The 20,211-nt window shown below is 40.9% G+C and overlaps 1 protein-coding gene across 2 annotated transcripts in view; it reads right to left on the bottom strand.

Annotated features, from left to right (window-relative positions):
* The window catches only part of ptprz1b (protein tyrosine phosphatase receptor type Z1b), a 71,595-nt gene that overhangs the window by 24,147 nt on the left and 27,237 nt on the right, over positions 1-20,211 (bottom strand). For both annotated transcript variants that reach the window (XM_056368072.1, XM_056368073.1), the window contains exons 3-6: positions 3,703-3,882; positions 1,168-1,319; positions 976-1,071; positions 782-848 (exon numbers count right to left, since the gene is read on the bottom strand). In XM_056368072.1, coding sequence (XP_056224047.1) covers positions 782-848; positions 976-1,071; positions 1,168-1,319; positions 3,703-3,882 — 495 coding nt within the window. The remainder of the gene's footprint in view (positions 1-781; positions 849-975; positions 1,072-1,167; positions 1,320-3,702; positions 3,883-20,211) is intronic.

Here is a 20,211-nt window from a genome sequence, read left to right as displayed (position 1 = left end):
TTTGTATCATTTAAGAGAGAAAAGCATCATTTCTTGTGTAATTATACTTCTAGTGTTTTCGCATGAAACAACGCTGCTTTGATCCACAATTTTAACACCAAAGACATTAGAGTACACTGTCTCAAACTCTTATTTAGAATGAATGTGCGGGCTATCATGATTTATCTGTTAGTTGCTCTGCTGACCACCATTATTCTGCTGCTCTCTCTGTTGATTTTATGTCCCGTAACTTACACTTTTCCTGTGTTTTATTCGAGGCTCTGAACGTTCTGATTGGCTGACTGTTTTCTGAGTGACACACTGCATTTCAGAAAAAACATCAACATCAAAAAAAGGTTGGATGTCGGGTCTGGGAGCTGGGGACATGGCTGAGAGTGGTGACTGCTTTGTTGTGACATCACAAAGTTACAGAATTCCTGACGGCTGGTATTAAGACTCAGTTTCTGAATACAGACTGTGTGCATTTCTCTGTGGACTGAGCGCTTTGATACTTTCACAGTATTAATATAGAACCTAGACCTGCTTTATAATCAAACAACACATGGACAGAGACGTTTAGACTATATGGGACCTTTAAATAAAATATTCTCCTGAACACTGTTATAATTTTAGCTGATGAATAACAAATCAAATTTACTTCAGTGTGTTTTCTACTTGGAAAAAAACAAATCTGTACAGTGTTCAATGTGTGTTGTTATTCTACTCCCTCCAGGTTAAAGAGTATTATGTTACCATCTGTACCCAGCTACACCTGCATTTTTGTTATGTAGAAGTGACTTACCAAACCTGCTGACGGTGTTGACGGCATCAACAACTGGATTAACGTTCTCGTTGTCGTCCAGGCTGATCTGCGGATGAGAACGTGACATTCTGTTTTGGCTTTCACAGACAGGAAGCTGCCATATTACTTGAGTTTATCTGAGGAGGAACAGATTGATCCCTGACACTGGGTCACAAACCAACTCGTCAACCTACCTCAAAGAGCACAACCAAGGCAGCCACCCTCCCTCCCTCCCTAATCGCATCATCCAGACTATGAAAGTCATCTGGATCGTAACAGTAGATCTGCATCTGAATGAGAGCAAGAAACAGGGAGGTTTGCTGAACTCAGGCTTCAATGGTGGACACATGTAGGAACAGCGAGAGGACAAAGGGCACTTTCTTTACCTCCAGAGGGTATTTCATCCCATTCAGGCTGTGCTCGGACCCATCTGACGTTGCATTGCAGCGGCCCCAGTGGAAGGTGATCCTACTGACACGAAACCTGGAGCTCAGCCCTCCTCCACTCACAAAGAACTCCCCTTCCACATTGATGGCCACTAAAACACACACATGCGCTTAAATTTAACCTTTGTGGAAACCAACGTGTTGAAAAGGTGATGTGTGGCAAAGAATGGGAGGGTCCGATAAAATGCACATGATGGGTTGATTTGTAAAATGTTTTTTTTTTTTCCTTGGTTTAACAACCAAGAACATGAAGCTAAAGTTCAAGTGCCTTAAGACACAGGTAGTTTAATGGAGACTAGAGGCTGTTTTCAGGGAAACCCAGACCAGAGACAAAGATAAACCAACATGTAACCTGCAAAAACTATATTTTAATGATGGGTGCTAGTTAAAAGTGATTGTGGGTTGGGATGGGAATCAAAAAACTGGATCTTAATTGTCTGAACCATCAGAATCGTATGCCACCGAGCTTTTATGGATGCCTGCATGTTTTCAGAGCCGGGCGGGTCTATATGCTCACGACGCAAGTTGTATAGGGCTCCGCAAACTACGCAAGGACCCAGCCTCTCTTTCACGTGAAAGCTGGTGTCAGTGTTTACAGCTTTGATGAGAGGATGAAGCGGAACTATCCTTCTGGTCATGAAGAGAAAACAACACAATGGCAGCGAATTGCAGGGAACAGCAATGAACTTGTTGGTGCTAGCTTACAGTGCAGCGCTCTCTGTCTGTGCGTCTCTAGCCTTTCGCTCACCACCCACTTTCAGGGCTGTTCTGCTACTTAATAACAGCCATCATCCTAAAACAGGACAGTCATTATTTAGTCTCTCAGTCGAGGTTTAGTAACAACTCTGGACGAATGCAAGATGGATTGACATTGACTATTGATTAAATATTGTTTATTAGCTCGGCATACTGGGATATACGGATGCACATCTCTCAGTAAATAACAACAAAATAGTAACCATCATGTATTCAGCCAAGTTATAGTATGAACAGTTTTTTTATATTTGAAGATTTTTTTTTTTCACACAGAAAATTGATCAGGAATAGTTAAGAAAATATGGTAATGGCATTAATATCAATAAAATCTTATTAATTCCCATCCCTGATTGTGGGCGGACTGCAGGTGAAGAAACAAAACAAAATATAAGTGAAAATAATATCCTGATATTTCCATCAGTGAGGAATCTCACATTTGGAGACTTAAACTAAAAACATTGGCCACTAGAAAAGTACAGAAGTTATGTTAATTTCAATCCCCATATCTTTTCAGAGGATTGAAATAACGTCTCCACGCTCTAATAGCTGTGTGTAAAATGTAGAGGATTTTGGAGTTTGTTTGATGAGGCGGTAAATCAAAAAACAAAGCAAAAAACAAGACAAAAAAGAAAAAAAAAATCCAAATGATTAATGCTGGATAACAGTTTCTTAACACATTTCTGTGACAGTCACTGTGTTGATCGTAGGACATTCAGTGCAGCGAAACAGAGCCGCCGTATATTTCTCTCATAATAACATGGCAGCTACGCAATCTCTGTTAAAATATGCAATTTCCTCTCTGACTTCACAGAGAAAAAGGGAGATCAATTTTAGGACCATTAACATATAGAGGGGGCAGACACACGCACACACACACAGACACACACACACACACCAGGCGATATTGGAAAGATGGTGAAGATAGCTCAGACATCTTTTCATTTGTTTTTCAGTCCACACTCTGCCTTTCTCCTTCTTCTCACTGTCCCTTCACATCATCCACATTTCTCTCACCTGCTCCTTTTTTCTATCTATGTATGTATGACACACACACACACACACACACACACACACACACACACAAACACACACACACTTTACACAACTCTTGCTTGCTTTTTTGCTGCCTTTTTTCTGTTGCTCAGTTTCATCTCTATCAATCTTCCGTCTCTCTCCACATGATCTCTCTGTGCTGCTGTCCCTCTGGTTGCTTCTCTCTGAATTACTTGCTCTCTCCGTCTTCTTCTCTTTCATTGTCTGACTCTTTCTCCTTTAAATCCTCGCTGCTTCTCTTCTTCATTAACCTCCAGGTTGTGAATTGTTTTTTTTGGGGGGGGATCTGAGACTTAAGCTTCTTTCCACATCTAGGGATTAAGATGTTGTGTTTTACAGCAGCAGAATAATGTCTCAATCATGTTCGTAGGATCTATTACATACTGCAGCTTCCTACTCTGCTTGCTGCTTCAATAAGCTCTTGTCTGGGATTGAAGAGAAAAAGAAAAACCCTACATGTTGCTTCTCTCTCAATACAAGTGAAACAGCTTGTTGTTTGATTTCTTGTATGACAGCATTGCTAACATGGCTTCAGCAACTTAGATTTAATGTCTTTTTATTATGTTGATATTGTTTATGGTGATATTTGTTTTTTCTCAAAATGCTAAATACCAGGCACTGCAGGGAACGAACATTAAGGAGAAACATGGGGAAACATCAACATACCAGTCTTCCCATTGTTGTGAATGGTGCTGGACTCCGCCGTCAGTCGGTCCCAGCCCTCTAGTTGCAGGTTTTGGTACTGCAGCCGAACCTGGGTAAACGTTTCGTCGATGTCCACGGGAGACTGCCTGGCGCTGTTACAGGACGGGTACTTCTTACCCCAGCTGCGCTGGTTCAGGGTACCTGGATGTGAGAGAGGGAGTGAGAGCTTGCTGAATGATATACAGTATATCGACCTGAGGGGACAGTGACTGACCTTGGCCAGCCTTTCTCAAAAGAGTGGTCCGTGGAAAGCGACCCCTTGTGGTCGGGCAGTAAATGTGTTAGAATATCATGTTAAATTTTGTGTTTCTCAAACTGTCTGCGAGTGAGCACAAGACCTAGCAGTGAGGAGTGTATACGTGTTGTTTTCAATTATAAATCAACTCATATGTAAATTCAAACATTATTACTTGAATTGGTTGTTTTTTTTGTTATTTTTTTGGCTTTTTGCCTTTTACAATAGTCACAGTGAGAGAGAGAGGGATAGGATAGTTGGGGAGAGAGAGAGAGGATGACATGCAAGCTCGCCACAGTACTACTGAAGTAGAAGCCCTATTGGTTTTTGGGGATGTTTGAGGAGTTAGATGATCTGTGAGTTTTATTTTAATGGTGAAGTCCTTGGTCTGACCTAGACCTAACCTTGGTGTTGTTGCATTTTGTATTTAGTACTTTTGGATATTACATTTTGATGCTTTTGGCAACATTTTTCTTGCTAAATCTGTTGTGTCAATAAAGCACCTTTGAATTTGAATTTGAGTGAGATAGATAAAGAGATAAAAGTGTTCAAGGACAACAGATGTGAAAATGTAAAACTACCTGAAAGTTCATTATAAAACCTTTTTTCTTTTACATCAGCTGTCACCAGAAACTCTGGAAGCACCATTGTGTTTGTGTTGGAAAACAGCACCCTCTTCCTTTTCTGATGAAAATCAACCAATGTAAAATTCTGAGGCTGGCAGAGTCTACCAGTTACCCCAGTGTATGAAAATAACACTAATGCAGTCATGATTTATAGATGTGGAAAAGTGTCACATAGCACCTTTAATGTATCTGTACAATGCATTCAGAAATGTGTATTGCTGTTAAGCCATCTGCTAAATGAGTCCAGCCTTAAGGAGGGCAGATGGTCAACCTGTGGTCAGACGTGACTGGCTGGCCTCAGGTCACACTTTATTCCAGCACCCTGAGTGTGAGGGTATGCGTGTATTTGTGTGAGTGTGTATGTGTGTGTGTGTGTGTGTGTGTGTGTACATTGTTAATGCATGAGTGCACACCTTATATTCTGTGTACATTTATTGATGTTCTGTGCATGTGTGGATATGTGTTTGTAAATTGTTTTTCGGAGAGCACAGCATGAATTCTGTCTTATTGATGTGTGTGTGTGTGTGTATGTGTGTGTGTGCGCGTGTGTGTGCGTATGTGTGTGTGTGTGTGTGTGTGTGTGTGCGTGTGTGTGCGTGTGTGTGTGTTTTAAACAGGGAGTGCTTTTCACATGAATAATGTAAAATAATTTTAACAGCATCTGGAAACATTTTTGAGGCCAAACACGCAACACAATAAATCCAATCAAAGAAGCAAAATAGGAAAAGCAAAAGTGAAATTTTTCTATAGTAGTGCTTGTGGGAGTAGCGTAACACGCACATAACACATAACGCATAACACGTGACACGTAGCACACAGCACAAGTGTTACTCTTAGTATCACCGGGTCTAGCTCAAAATGTGTGAGTGAATTAATTGTTTATGAGCGCATGTCTGAATTTACAATTTGTATTTAAGATATTTAAAGACACGAGTGTCAGACTATCTGCATCTAACATAAGCTTGATATGCTTTTACTTGTTACTTATTTATCTTTTGTATATATATATACAGCTCCTTCTCATTTATTGTCATGCACTATTTGCAAGTGTTTGTAAAATATTTATTCACAGGTGCAAGTTACGTATCTGTTCACATGCGAACATGATCAGTTCTCGTCTTTGCATGAGTGAATGTGTTACTGTGCATCCATTTATCCGTTCTTCCCTCCAGGTCTCAGAGAGTAAACACTCTTAATTATCACGCTCACTAATATTTCAGAAGTTACAGCAGAGAAGGTTAGAAACTGACAAATATTGTATCATATGAATCCACAAGCCGTAAGTGCTATAATGATTATGATTCAGTAACATTATTCAGCATTAGGTTTGATTTAGCTTCTTGTTATTGTGTGTGTGTGTGACTGTGCTTTACAGTATACAGTGAAGACAATGGGTCTAAAGAGGTCAGAGCAGATGGTTTAACTGTTACTGGTCACACATGACTTAACAGGTATTGGCTCAACATTCCTCTGTGTGTGTGTGTGTGTGTGTGTGTGTGTGCGTGTGTGTGTGTGTGTGTGTGTGTGTGTGTGTGTGTGTGCGTGTGTGTGTGTTTTTCAATCCCAGTTCAACTAAATCAGTTTCATCCTTGTTGTATTGCTGTATCCAGTTAAACGGACTGAAGTGAATATGTCCAGTAAGTTCACTGGTTCAACAGCATCCAGCTGTTTGTTTACATGGAGTTGTTTACTAGTCAATATGCTGGTGCAGTCTGCTGTAGGAGATGTTCATGAGTGTGATGTGAAAATGAAAATGACACAATTTTGACACGAACTGATGACAGTCTTAATTTTAACCATCAGAACCCACAACCAAGCTTTTCATGAGTCGTGGTTCACAGTCCACAGGGTGCATAATAAGACTGTTTACAGTTCATTATAAGCATCACACAGTATAAGACTCTAACAGAACTGGTGTGATTGTACATGGAGCACACAAATACAACACAAACTTCAATGTTATTTGGCTGTAAACAGTCAGTACGCAGCAGCAGACTGTGTGACCATCATGAGGGATCAGACACTGAGAAAGACCCCGACTATGTACAGACGCAATCATCACAGCCGGGACATAGAAACTGGCCGACACAGGTGAGACCCGGCCGCCAAGAGAAGACAGGCCGTGTCAGCTCTGTCCACAGAGACGGGTGGAGACACAGAGACGTTTCCTGCCACACTTGCTACACGAGTTCTTTAACAAAAACTAAAAGTTTTGATTCCCTCTGTGACCAGAATAAAAATTCAGCGCCATAGAAGCAGCGTGACACGTTAGAGCATGTCACGGCACGAAAACCCATGACAGCTATAGTCAGTCTCCCCACACTGCCTTTTCATTTATTTATGTCACATCTCATACTCACCATTTTGTAACAATATATTGTTGTTAATTGTTTCTTTATTGATCCTAAACACTAATTACTTTGGTCGGACTTCTATACAATGATTATAATGATTAGTGTTCTTGTTCTTTTTACTGATTCATTCTGTTTTACTTAATACATTATATGTGTGTACGTGTATTTTTTCTTGTTATGATTATCATATTGTCTGTAACGCTTTGGCAATACTGTCTGACAATCATACCAATAAAGCATATTGAATTGAAAAAAAAACCATTGAGAGAGAGAGAGAGAGAGAGAGAGAGAGTTTGCTTAGTTATCCCTTGTGGTATTGAGGCGTACAGATGAATTCAGGTTTATTACCCAAGATTTTACAGATACACGATCAACCACTGAGCCTTTACATGTCTCCTCAGTGCAGTAAGTTCTCAACATTTTACTGAGATTACACTGACTGAACGGAATTTAAGGTCGAAACACAATTATGGACGTGTTTAAACATTTTTATCACGTTTTTCACAAAACTGTTTGTCTTCTTGTAGCACAACTAATTTTTTTAATTTGACTACTATCTTGTCAGTTCCACATTTCAATCTTCATCTATATTTTGTGTGAAAGTGCTAATACAGTGCGTGTGTGTGTGTGTGCCAGTGAAATGACAGGGGGTGTGTCGATGACCACATCTGGCCACTGCAGCCTCATCCATCAGCTTCACACACAGTCACACAAACACACTCACTGAGTTTCTCCTCTGTCTTAATGCTACCATGGCAACAAGTCACTGACAGGTTGGAGAAAGGAAAAAACAAAAATCCCTTAAAGCTAAAAGCTAGACTTTCCGGTCTTCTTCTTCACACACACACAGACACACACACACACACACACACACACACACACACACACACACACTCACACACACACACACACTCACACTCACACACACACACACACACACACTCGCATTCAGTGAAGGGGTAAAACTTATATGATTAAATATGGAAATTACATTTCATATCTCTGAGTTCCACTTGCTTTTCCACAGAAGTCCCAGAATAAGGTCCGTTGATGCTGCCGGTGTAAGGATGTTGTACCTATTGTTGTCAAATTTATCTGGGGGGGCTTTTACAGCAGAGAGTCTGCCATATTTGATAACAAATTATAATCAGTATTATTTTTCCTTCTTTTGTCCTTTCTTGAACTTTCTCTTCATCTTTTTAAACAAACTTATATAGATAATTTTAGAAATAATGAAATACGAATTTCAAGCAGGGCTTAGGTCTGTACTGAACGTTCACTTGAGGTCGGCTCTGAACCCCAAAACTTTGCATGTGCATACTGGGTCAGTTGCAGGATCGTCAGCTGGAGCCACCGTTCACTGATGTATCGACCCCTGCCAGGGTGGGAGGGGCAATAGCTGTTTGGGGACATCTCCCCGCCACCCCCTGCAGCTTCCCCTTATTGGGGAGTCGAGCCCCAGAAACCGTCCCTCCTCCGGAGCCACAACCAGTCACTGGACTCCTGAGCCCCCCCCCAGCCAGGTCTTTGATGGCCCTCTAGTCAAACCATAGACTGAAAATCAAGATGGACACAGCCTCCTGATTAAAATGGGCAAACAGGAGGGGCATGTTTGGAACTGAGACTACGTCATGAGGGAGGAAATTAGCTGTAGAGGTTTCTTTTACCAGGCTGAAACATGTTTATTTCTGCTGTAAAATTGGACATTTTGGGGATTCACTTGCTTTTGGAGCCAGCCTCAAGCGGCCATTGCAAGAACTACAGTTTCTGATAGCTCCATGTTGGCTTCATTTTTCAGCCTCTGATGTTGCTGCTTGAGTCAAACTCGCTGCCGGAGAAGTTGGATGGCAGATTTACCCACAAAGCCTCCACATCCAACTTCTACTGGGTGATTCCGTCCAGCCCGCCTCTTTGCACTCTGCTGCCAAACTAACTGACACTGTGTCAAAGACGTCAACGGCGTGGCTTCATTTTGTTAAAATCGATGACAAAAAAGTCGAGTGTAAACTTGGCAAACAGCAGTTTACAGCTTAACAACCAACACAGCTTATCTAAAAACGTTAAGCTAACTTGTCAGCATAAGGATGCTCCTTCAACTTTTGTGTTTAACACTTCAGGCTTTGAGTGTGAACATATACACACACGTTTGCTCAAAATCCGTGCTCATGTTCGGCCATCTTGGATTTAATTCATGCTCCTTTGTAAAGTGGATGAAGGAAATGATACTAATCTGGCATCATGATTTGTTTAAGTTAAATTTTTAGTTCAGTTTGATTTACCAACTGAAGCTGTAACAGCAACGAGTAAAGATGAGTGGGGAAACTTTCTGTGAAGAAACTTTGTTCTCTGCAGCTGCCAGAGGAGCAGCCAGCTGTTAAAGTGGTCAAGACAGAAACCATTTACACCTGATGCGGCTGCTCTTTTTAACACAACACCCCGATGATTTCACCTCACCCCTCGCTGTCCAGGGAGGAGAGGGGAGATGAGAGGGGAGGAGAGTGCACAGAGGACAAAGCGAGGAACGGAGATACAGCAGCGGGGGACACAAAGGTAAGAGGAAGACAGAGGAGTAGAGAGGTGATAGAGAAAAAACAAGAGAAGACACAAAAGGAGGAGAAAGAAAAAATGGATGAGACAAAAAAGAAGAGGTGTATGAGACAAGAAGAAGACAAGGAGGACAAAGAGAGGAGACAAAAGGAAGAAAATAAAGAGTGTAAATGTGTGTGTGTGTGTCTGTGTGTGTGTGTGTGTATGCAGGCACTGATATACTGTACAGATGTGTGTTTCATGCAGATATACAGCAACTGACACTCTCTCCTGCCTATGCTTACATCAGTTAAGCTCCCTGGAACAGCACACGCACAAACACACCCAAACACACACACAAACACACACACACACACACACAAACAAACACAAACACACACACACACACACACACACACACACACACACACACACACACACACACACACACACACACACACACACACACACACACACACACACACACACACACACACACAGAGCTGATTTCACCCTGTGTGAAAAGGTTGTGTGCTGCTGAGAGAGCCAACTGTTCAGAAAACCTGCAGGATTATTAAATTGAATAATGTAGGGCTTGACTTTTTTGGTGACTGTCTGCTCCTGTTTGCATCACTGCCGGCAAAAATAGCTGAATATGTATCAAATATTAAAGCAAAAACTGTCTCTTGGTTTAGTTTAACCCACGGTGGCGCTTCAGAATCTGCATTATTGTCTGGCAGCATAAAGCAGAGGCAGCTGAATAGTTTAACCTCATTTCACTCACTGAGAGCCCTTTATCTCCTGAATGTTTTAGCATTTTATGAATTTAGACACACTGTTTTAGAACCACTGCTTATATTCATAATCCATAAGTCAACCAATCAACTGTTTATCCTATAGAATAAAAAAGTATACAAGCAGTTTAGCTTGCTAGAGGTAGTGCTATCTTAGTTACTCTGGTTGTTCCTGGGAAAACAAACAGGAAGAGGATGGAGCAAAACCTTTTAGACTTTCTGATGATAGAAGACAGCAGCTGATAGAAAAACCCTTTCAAATGTCTGCTCTTCAGTGATGTGGACAACAATGACGCATTACAAGCAACGCCAATGATATGAAATGCTATACACCTCAGGTCTCTGAAGTGGGTGTTGCAAAGCGGCACCAGCTAGCTCATTCAGGCCTGTGCAACTGCTATGAAATGTGACAGCAGCTAATATTAATATCTAACCTGATGCAGACTTAACTGTCTGCATCCTTTGAGAAAGAAAAGACAGACATGTTTTTCCTGTTCATTGCAGGTATTTTTTTACACTATGATGAATACAACACTAGATACAGTACAAAATTGTCCCTGATTTTGCAGCTTGTTTTTATCTGCCAGCCTAATATCTGATCAACCCAGTACAAGATCATATCAGTCTAATACTATTCTCTGTTTTCCCTCCAAAAACAGTGAAATAATAGTGACAACAATAGTATTATCCCTCAAGTCCCTCAAGCTTCTGTTTACCTGGTTGAAAAGTGACATTGGCAGCAGTGTAACCAGAATCAGAACCAACAGAGAGAAGAGAGATCTGTGTTGCCAGATCTCAGAGTGTGTTACTGAGACAGGTCTCGAATCAGATTTTCTCCTGATTTGTCTGAAAAATGACATTTTAGTGTCAGAATGTTTGGGAGATCCGTGGCTTGTGAAAATTGTGTCTAACATTTATTTCACTGACTATGGGGCAAAAGAATCACAATCTGTGATCAGGTTCACTTCTCCCATTAGAGTGAAAAAACTCAGACCTGCTGCTGGTCTCCTAAAGGGGCGGAGAGGTGTAGAAACCCACACGACACATACAGGAAGTGCACCGTCTCCTTTCTCAACTGCCGCTGATGTGGAGAAGGCTGATGGGAAATAATCTTATATTGCTGTTGTTTTATTTTTGAAATTACACCGACATCATCTCAATTCATTTGACAGATCATGCTACATGCAGCATATCTCTGTGTAACTACTGGTAGGGTTCGCTTTAAAACTGTTGAATACAGCACAGTCGGTGTGCAAACTTATATAAAAGTCACAACAGTTTGTTTCTTAGCAGAGAGAATAAATCACTGTGTTCACATTCAATGGTGAATTTCACTGTTGAAGAACAACTGTTCTGTCATAGCTGGTGTGATGTGTTTCAATCAGTAAAACTCTTTGATTATAACGCAGCCTGAGCCTGAGCACAGAAATCAGAATTGTTCCTCTCTGTGAAAGGAGACTTCAGTCATCTTTAGTCTGCGGAATCAATGTCTCTGAATGTATTCACACACACACACACACACACACACACACACACACACACACACACACACACACACACACACACACACACACACACACACACACACACACACACACACACACACACACACACACACAATGACATAATGGAGAAAGCCTGAAGCTGACAAGATCTAAGCTACTAAATGAATCTATTATGTATGGCAGAGAAAGGACTACACACACACACACTCGCACATCACTCATTCAGTGAGATCTACTATATGGTAATGACGGACTGTCAGCAGCCGCCGTATCTGACAATCAGACCTGTCAGATTATTCAAAAAGAAAAAGAAGATTAAAAAAAAAAAAAAAAAAAAGACTCGGGGTATGAATCAGAGTCCCCCCGTATGCTCTTCATGTGATCTCTGATGACTCCGTCTAGACATGAACATGAAAAAGTCTCTGGAGCGAGACGCGACCGGGACGAGACTCTCTGCATGGAGCAGCTCAGTGAAATATTAAACACTGGGAGAGGCTCTGAACAGATTTTAATGTTTAGCTAAATGTATAAAATGAAAGTTAAGAACAAAAATAAAACTTACTTGAAAAAGTCCCTGCTTTTTTAGTACTTTTTAGTGCTTCTTCAGTGCCTCCTACTCCTGCCTGCGTTTGTATAACTTAAGAGTCCAGTCTGCCAAGCTGTGACCGTTATGTTGGTCTCACACTAAATCACTTTTCAAGAGACTTCACTGTCGTTTCCAATGTGAGAGCTGCGTCGCACTCCTGTCATCTCGATTGTTTTGCGTCAGTCTATTTTTCGTCTTAGCGTTCTGAAAAAATTAAACATGTTTAATCTTATCATCGGTTTTTAGTCTTGCTTCATGCAGACAGTGCAGACGTTCAATGACACGTTCTCCAGCAGCAAACAGGAGGCAGCGAACTGAACTGAGCAAGAATGTGAGAGGCCGACATTAAATACATAAGGGAGGCAAGGAAAACAATTTAAAAATAAAACAGGAAATCATAAATACAAAGTACAGTCATACAGACGTTTTTGCTCTTCCTACATCATCATTATTATTATATTTATTAAGTTAGTAAATCAACAAACAGTTTTCCTATTGAAGTCCTCACACTTCACAGTTACCTCTGATGGTCGGGGGGATTACAGCCACTGAACTCATTACACCAGCTACACACTGGCACAAGCAAGGACAGAATCTGGGGAGCGCAGAGTGTGTATTTGTGAATAAAGAAACATACACACACACACACACACACACACACCTCTGCATCATTACAAGGCTCCAGGAGCAGCCACACAGGCTGAGCAACAACTGGAGCAGAAGAGCAGCCAGCCTAAAGTATTTGGTGACTAAGAGAGCAGTTGAGAACGTGGTGGGTGGTGAACACTCGCATGAACACAGAAAAAGAGACAACGGACGCATGAGACGAGAGAAGGCTGGCTCAGAGACACTCAAATAACTGGGATCAAAGCTTCAGTGTTCTCTGCTTGTCGCAGTGTAAAAGCCTCTGCAACAGCCTTTAGACCATGATGGGACTCTAAAACCCCTTATTAATAATGTGGTAATGACAGAACAACAAAGACGTGGGGACGCACACTTATCCTTAATCCTACGAGGATTACAACCTATTCAGGTCGACGGCTTCCAGCAGATACCCACTGATAAATAACACAATAAATATGTATTCAAATAAACTGCATTATACACATGCAAGGATGAAGACTGATCTGACTTTCAAATGACTGCAGGACACTGACGCTGTGTATGTTCGCTAATCACAGAGCATTATTGTGAGTATGATAAACAAATTAATCATCCAAAATTGGCAGGGGTTTCATTTTCTGGCCGGCAGATTGATAACACTTGAAAACAAAATCTGTCCTCATGATTTGTGAAGTCCATTAGGAGTCAGCAGTGCCAACGGTTGTAGTTATCTGGCTATCGCACATAGGATCTGACAGTAAAGCAGTATTCACTGATTTGTTTTGAGGTCTTTCTTTGGCCACTTGGGACCTGGGCAAAAGCTGAGAACACAACACTGACATATTGTCACTTTGTTATAAGGAACGTGTCTGCAAAGAGTAGCCTATTCTTACATCCTGCAGGGACAGAGCAACATTATGGTTCATGTGGAGTCACGTTTCTGGCCTCCTGATGACTGCAACATTCTCTCTTCTTTTGGCTTCACTTTACCTACTTTTGAGGAAAATATCTTGGTCTTCAGCTGCTAAAGCTACAATATTCACCAGCTAGTCACTAAGTCCGTCTGTCCAGTTGATTCATCAGAGCTTTCAACCAGAGCTGATGATGAGAGGGGTGGGACTGAACCACTACAGTAAAGTTACAGCCAGTAGAACCAAAACAATTAGCTGAAAATCACAGATCTCTTTTGCTACGTTGATGTGCCGTCCACACTACTCCGGAGTTACCGAGCACCGAAAACGTAGACTTTTGGAAAGAAATGATACTGGCCCCATTTTAGTTTGAAAACTGTTGTAGTCTGCACGGGCGAAAACTGAGACCTTTGGAAACGATGATGTAGACACCCGCGGTTGCTCCCTCACGGGGTCTTATCAGTTTCCACTACCAGTGGTGAATACAAGTGTTACTGACGTTGTAGTCTTTGCTAGCAGCTGTTGTTCAGTTAAATTCTGCATTTTGACATTACACCTGTCTTTGCTGTTCCTTGTTCCTAGTAGTGGACGTAGCCTAAAATGCTTTGCAGAGTTAAGGGGAACTGTGGTGTCGGGTGATAATTCTCTTTGGGTTCATCACTAAAAGCAACTCCTTTCTCATTACACAAATTTGATCCATTGTTATCATAAAATATTGCTTAGTGCAGCTTTAAGTTGTGCTCTTTTTGTCTCAATTTGCCAAGCCAAGCGGGTTTAGTAAAATCTCAAATAAAATATAATTCATTGTCTCACTGCCAGGATTATGCTAATCACCTGTAATTACTTCTCATCAGCTTTCGGCACATATTTGATAAGATTGATACATCACAGTATTTCCCTCCATGAGCGACTTTTTGTTTTTGCAGTCTGCCTCAGAAGAGAAACCCAGAGCGGCTCACCGACCTGTTGTTACTAGAGCTCCAGAGAAAAGCCTGAGAAGGAGATGTAGAACTACGTTGAGATGGTTTTTGGTTCTTAAAACCACAAATATATCTTCTTATGGATCAACACTTCCAATAAACACCGGAGACGTGTAAAATATGGGACCTTCAAATTTTGGATATCGCCCAAACCTACTTTTCATACCATGTTTAAGTGTTAGCATATTTTTTTAACCTAGTTACCACAGATAAGGTGTCAGTCTGTGTGAAACATTTTAGCAGGCCTTCATACTGAAAACAGAACTGCATCTAAAAAAAAAAAAGAAATCAAGGGGCTCATGTTGGTGGGAGCACGTTGCTTCAGGCTCCACTGACGAGATAAAATATGGTCGACACATGACCGTTCGAGTGATCAGTCCACGAGCGTGAAGGCTTCTCAGACACCGAAACACTGCATGGTGTTGCACAGAACTATGAGACTGGATTCGACAGCTCTTTGAAGTTGTCATAGCAACAATCATTTTATTGTCTGTATCAGTGATTGTGAATAAACAGGAGATTTATGTTTTTCCATGTTACAAAGTCATCTACTCATGTATATGACAAATACAGTTCTGTTGCCATGATGCGTGATATTGTGTTTTGCCCTCTTTGCTGATCACCCTGCTGGAGCCTTTTGCGTCTTGAAAATGACTCTTTTGTTGATGTTATCTCCCCTTTAATTTCAAAAATGACAGGTACACTTATACATAGAAATGAGTGTGTGAACTGTTCGCACTCGCACACTGACCCAAATTTGTATTACCATGATGAGTGTGAATTTTACATAAAGATTTCTTCTGGGGTATTAGACGGAGCCATCACGCAGCCTCTCATGTTATCCATATCAGCCTAATCCTAATGATGGTGGTGCATGAGGACAAGCTGCCCGTACGAACGCTGAGGAGAGACACGCATGTTTCAAGGAGACTACTGCACCATTTCATCCAGGGTGTGATCGGACTCACAACATACAGACAACATAAAGGAATGGTTTAACGACAGAGTCTTATGAATTCATGCGGACAGGAAGATGTATTCATTTTCAAAATCAGTCTGTGTGTCTGTGTGTGTGTGTGTGTGTGTGTGTGTTCTCCAGACAAAGCACTAGGGGAGTACTGAAGCCTGCATGCCCTCCGGCTATGACTTAGTTGGATCAAGAAGAGAGAAGAGACAGAGAGACAGACACAGAGAGGAGAGGGAGAGACACAGATACAGAGGTACAGAAAAAAAGAGGGTGAACAAAACATACTCAACTTAATCAGTAATGAATCCAACATTTTGATAAAATTATATTCTTTTCTTATGTCTTGCTCTTAAAACAGATATTACTGTTGCAGTGGAGGGCATGAATAAATTTGCTCCCTCTGCATTTAATTCTAGGTGGTATTCAATCTGTAATCTCGACTGTTCTGCTGCTTCATATTGAAGTTGTTCCGAGGTAAATGGTTTATAATGGCGCTCTAATACCACTCAAAATAAGAGAAAGAAACCCCTAAATTATTTTGATGGATGTTAATTATAAGTAGTAGTGATGGTAAAGGATCTCAGTAGTGTTTGTGAGTCTGTGTAATTTGAATATTATCCTTTGAGAAGTGTTTTGAGTCTCATTGCATTTGGCTTGAAAAGGAAACTCTGGGTTATCAGAGCACACAATTACACACCAACATGCACACACATACACACGCACACACCCATACACACACATAACAGATGGGGCCCTAGGGGGTGTCTTCCAGGCAGAAGGATCCCAGGGACCCCCCCTAGAGACAAAGCAGAGAGGAATGGAGGAGAAAGGGGAATCTTTCATGCACAAACACACATATACAGAGTGTACCTGCAGGTTTATTGTTAATACTTCTGAACACATTTTAAAGCTACCAAGATTTAAATTTCGACTGAGTTTAAGCCCAAAATAAAGAAAGCAAGCTGCCATAAGCATAAGTGATCAAATTGAAAGGGTCTCATATAGTATAAAGGTAGATGTCCATGTCTTGTTTGATTATAAAGCAGGTCTAGGTTCTATATTAATACTGTGAAAGTATCAAAGCGCTCAGTCCACAGAGAAATGCACACAGCCTGTATTCAGAAACTGAGCCTTAAAACCAGCCATCAGGACTTCTGTGACATTGTGATGTCACAACAAAGCCCTCAGTCATGCCCCAAGCCCCGCCCAGTTTTGAGTGCTGAAATCTGATATATTTTTATTGGATCACTCAGAAAATAGTCACAACACTCATGAACCTGACTGATATGATTTCAAATGCAGCAAATTCCAATTGAACATCTTAAATCATTTTTTTTACAGAGATAATCTTTAAGGTTTTCATGAAATCAAAGCTTTACTATGTATGTATTACATCATTCAACATGTTTACATTCATAATTTTCTCTGTATGTACTAGTTTCTATTGTTAGTGGTCATTCCTGCCTGGGGTTCAAATTGCCTTCACACACAAGGGATGTTAGTGTGTAATTTTATTTCAGCCTCACCGTTACAACTCTCTCTCCTGACACTGTATCAGAGCTGGATTAAGTTACTGCTAATGCAAACCAAACATTCCTGCTGCTGCTGCTAGTTTACATTAAAACCATTTGACAGACAGAATATGAGGTGGTTTATTGTGAAGCAGCCACAGAAAATAAGCTGCATTCGTCACAGAGATCAGTGCTGACAGCAATCGTCAATCTAAAATGTGTCTTCAAAACAAGACCTGATCATTTTACCACATTATATATATATATATAATAACTATGTAGTGAGTAATAAGAGGAGGTCGGCAGCCACAGTGAGCTGCAGGCAGAAAGGCTGCATGCCTCCAACTACAAAAAAAAAACAAAAAACATCTGCAGCATGAAACCAGTTCATGGTTCAAATTACTGAGAAAATTATTACATCAACGTGTGTTTGTTTGGCTGCACTGTAACAGACTCACTGATTGCTTTTTTCTGTTGCACTTCTGATAAAGAAGCTGCTCAACAAGTGTTTTATACCCCCCCAGAATTCTGGGACATGTGGTATCAAACTGCACTTGCAATTTCCGCAGTCATCACAAGTGTTGCCAAAAGCAACCAGGACCGAAATCCCACAGATTATAACTTCACAGACTGGCGGGCCGCCTGCAGGCGCATATGCCACACGGGTCTCATCCTCAACAGTTTCACAATCACCCAAACTGCCAGTCCTCTCGGTTTAACACATTAGATCATGAACTGTTCTGGAAATAAACAACGGGCTCAAAGAAACTATGAGCATGAACGTAACTAATCAATATTATACCTCTGTGATCACTTTGTATTCCTCTGATTCCGTTCATTAGCTCTACACAATTTATATTTCATGAGTTTACTGTCACTGTGCCCTGCCACTAATTTTAACATATAACAAACTGATATAAGTAATTATGTTTTAGTTACCTAAAAGTTTAAACCTGTTGTTAAAAATAAACCAAGCAGGCACAGATGTGTAATGTAAGCTACTTGAAGAAGTGGATTGCAATTTTGATGTAACCTGATTTTAAACTTTCCTCCTCTGCCCCTCTTGTCCTTTCAGCACAGCTCTTCTTTTTATTCAGCTCTCCTTCCCTTCGTCAGTCACCCTCTCACTCTCCTGCCCCCCTCTTTCTTTTATTTGCCTTTATTTTCCTTTTGTCCCCCCCCTACTTCTGACCTAACTAAAAAGCTGTGCGCACAGCCTCACAATGAAGTGCGTTTCTTTCAAATGTTAATGCTTTTTACTCACGGCTCAGTGCACAGCGCAAGGCAAGAAACAGACCTGGTCAGGAAAAACAAGACTATGTACACACACACACATACACACACACCGCAGAATGGCTAAAGTTACAGTGAATCCAAATGAACTGCCACTGAGTTGCCTTCAGTTGTGATGATGAACTAAGAAACCCAACAGAGTGAAAAATGAGAAGCACAGAATTTAATAAGAAAGAAAGAAAGAAAAGAAAGAAAGAAAAACTAATATTACAAATGGAAGACAACGATGGATCTCCACAGGCTTTTCATCATTCATGACCATTCCTGTGTATCACACAAGAAAATCTATTACACTTTGAGTGTGTGTGTGTGTGTGTGTGTGTGTGTGTGTACAGGCCTCAGACTTGATTGTAAGATTTGACAGAGGGGAAGAAAACAATCTGCAGGATGGTAATACGTGTGAATCTATTGATATTCATGCTGCTTTGTCAAATGTGAGCGGGAATAAGTCAGATAAACTAAATCTCACGGCTGCACTTTGTGTGTGTGTGTGTGTGTGTGTGTGTGTGTGTGTGTGTGTGTGGCTCAAGTCATTGCATTCTCACATTCAACGCTGTGTGCAAATACTTTATTTAAATGGATGTTCAGACCCATGAAAAGCGATTAAGTTCATGTAATCACAGTTGTTGCACTAACTCGATTCTGTTTGGGGTTACATGTTTCATTTTAATTGATTTTAATACAGTGAGCTTATTTCATACTTACTCAATGTAAGTACAAGAATGTAAGGACTATATAATGACTGATGAATGAATAATAAATGAAGAATAATAAATCTGCTCTTCCAAAGCACATTGAGCAGACGTCCCTGAAGAAAGTTTGACAAGAGCTGAAGTCACGTGTCTGTGTCAGTCCAGCAGAAGGTTCCTTCAGTTGGGCTCAATGATAAGCGAATAAATCATATATAGATTATTTTAGGAGATATTGCGATTGTGATATGAGTCACAGTTTCAGCTGGAACGGACGAGCATGATCCTTTACATCTGGAGAAAATCATTTGCAGGCCTGTAGCACCACGACGCTTCATTTATCGTCTGCTGTGACACATATTACCTTTATCAAAAAAACTGCACCCCTTCGATTTGGACGTTGCATTTGCTGTATTGCGATTTCAATAATATTTCAACAACTCCCAACTGTCCGGGCTCTTTGCTGCATGTCATTCCCCTGGTCTCAGTTTCCTGTCACTCTACACTGTGCTATCAAATAAAGGCTTACAAATGCCCAAATAATTACTTAAAAACTAATTAAAATTAATTGTTCAGGCATGGTTTTGTGGGGATTTTTAGAAATATGGGTGAAGGAATGATGAACAAAAAAAGAATCTTTCAGGTAAATGAAAGAAAATAAATACATAGTGTTTATCACGTCTCACGCATCATTTCCTTTTTTGCATTTTGGCTCCTGTTCGGTTTTTGAGTGACGGAGTGACATTGGCTGTGCGTCTTTGCAAAGGCGCGGCTCCTGAGAGCTGGATGTAGTGTACGGGAGAACAGTGTTACCAACTGCCTGCTCAAAATCTCACTAGCAGTCATGTTATGGGAGCCGACACACATACAGATTAAGCACCATTCTCTCA

The sequence above is a fragment of the Seriola aureovittata genome, chromosome 22, assembly GCF_021018895.1.
Source record: "Seriola aureovittata isolate HTS-2021-v1 ecotype China chromosome 22, ASM2101889v1, whole genome shotgun sequence".
Classification (NCBI taxonomy): Eukaryota; Metazoa; Chordata; class Actinopteri; order Carangiformes; family Carangidae; genus Seriola; species Seriola aureovittata.
This window is presented reverse-complemented; position numbering and strand designations above follow the sequence as displayed.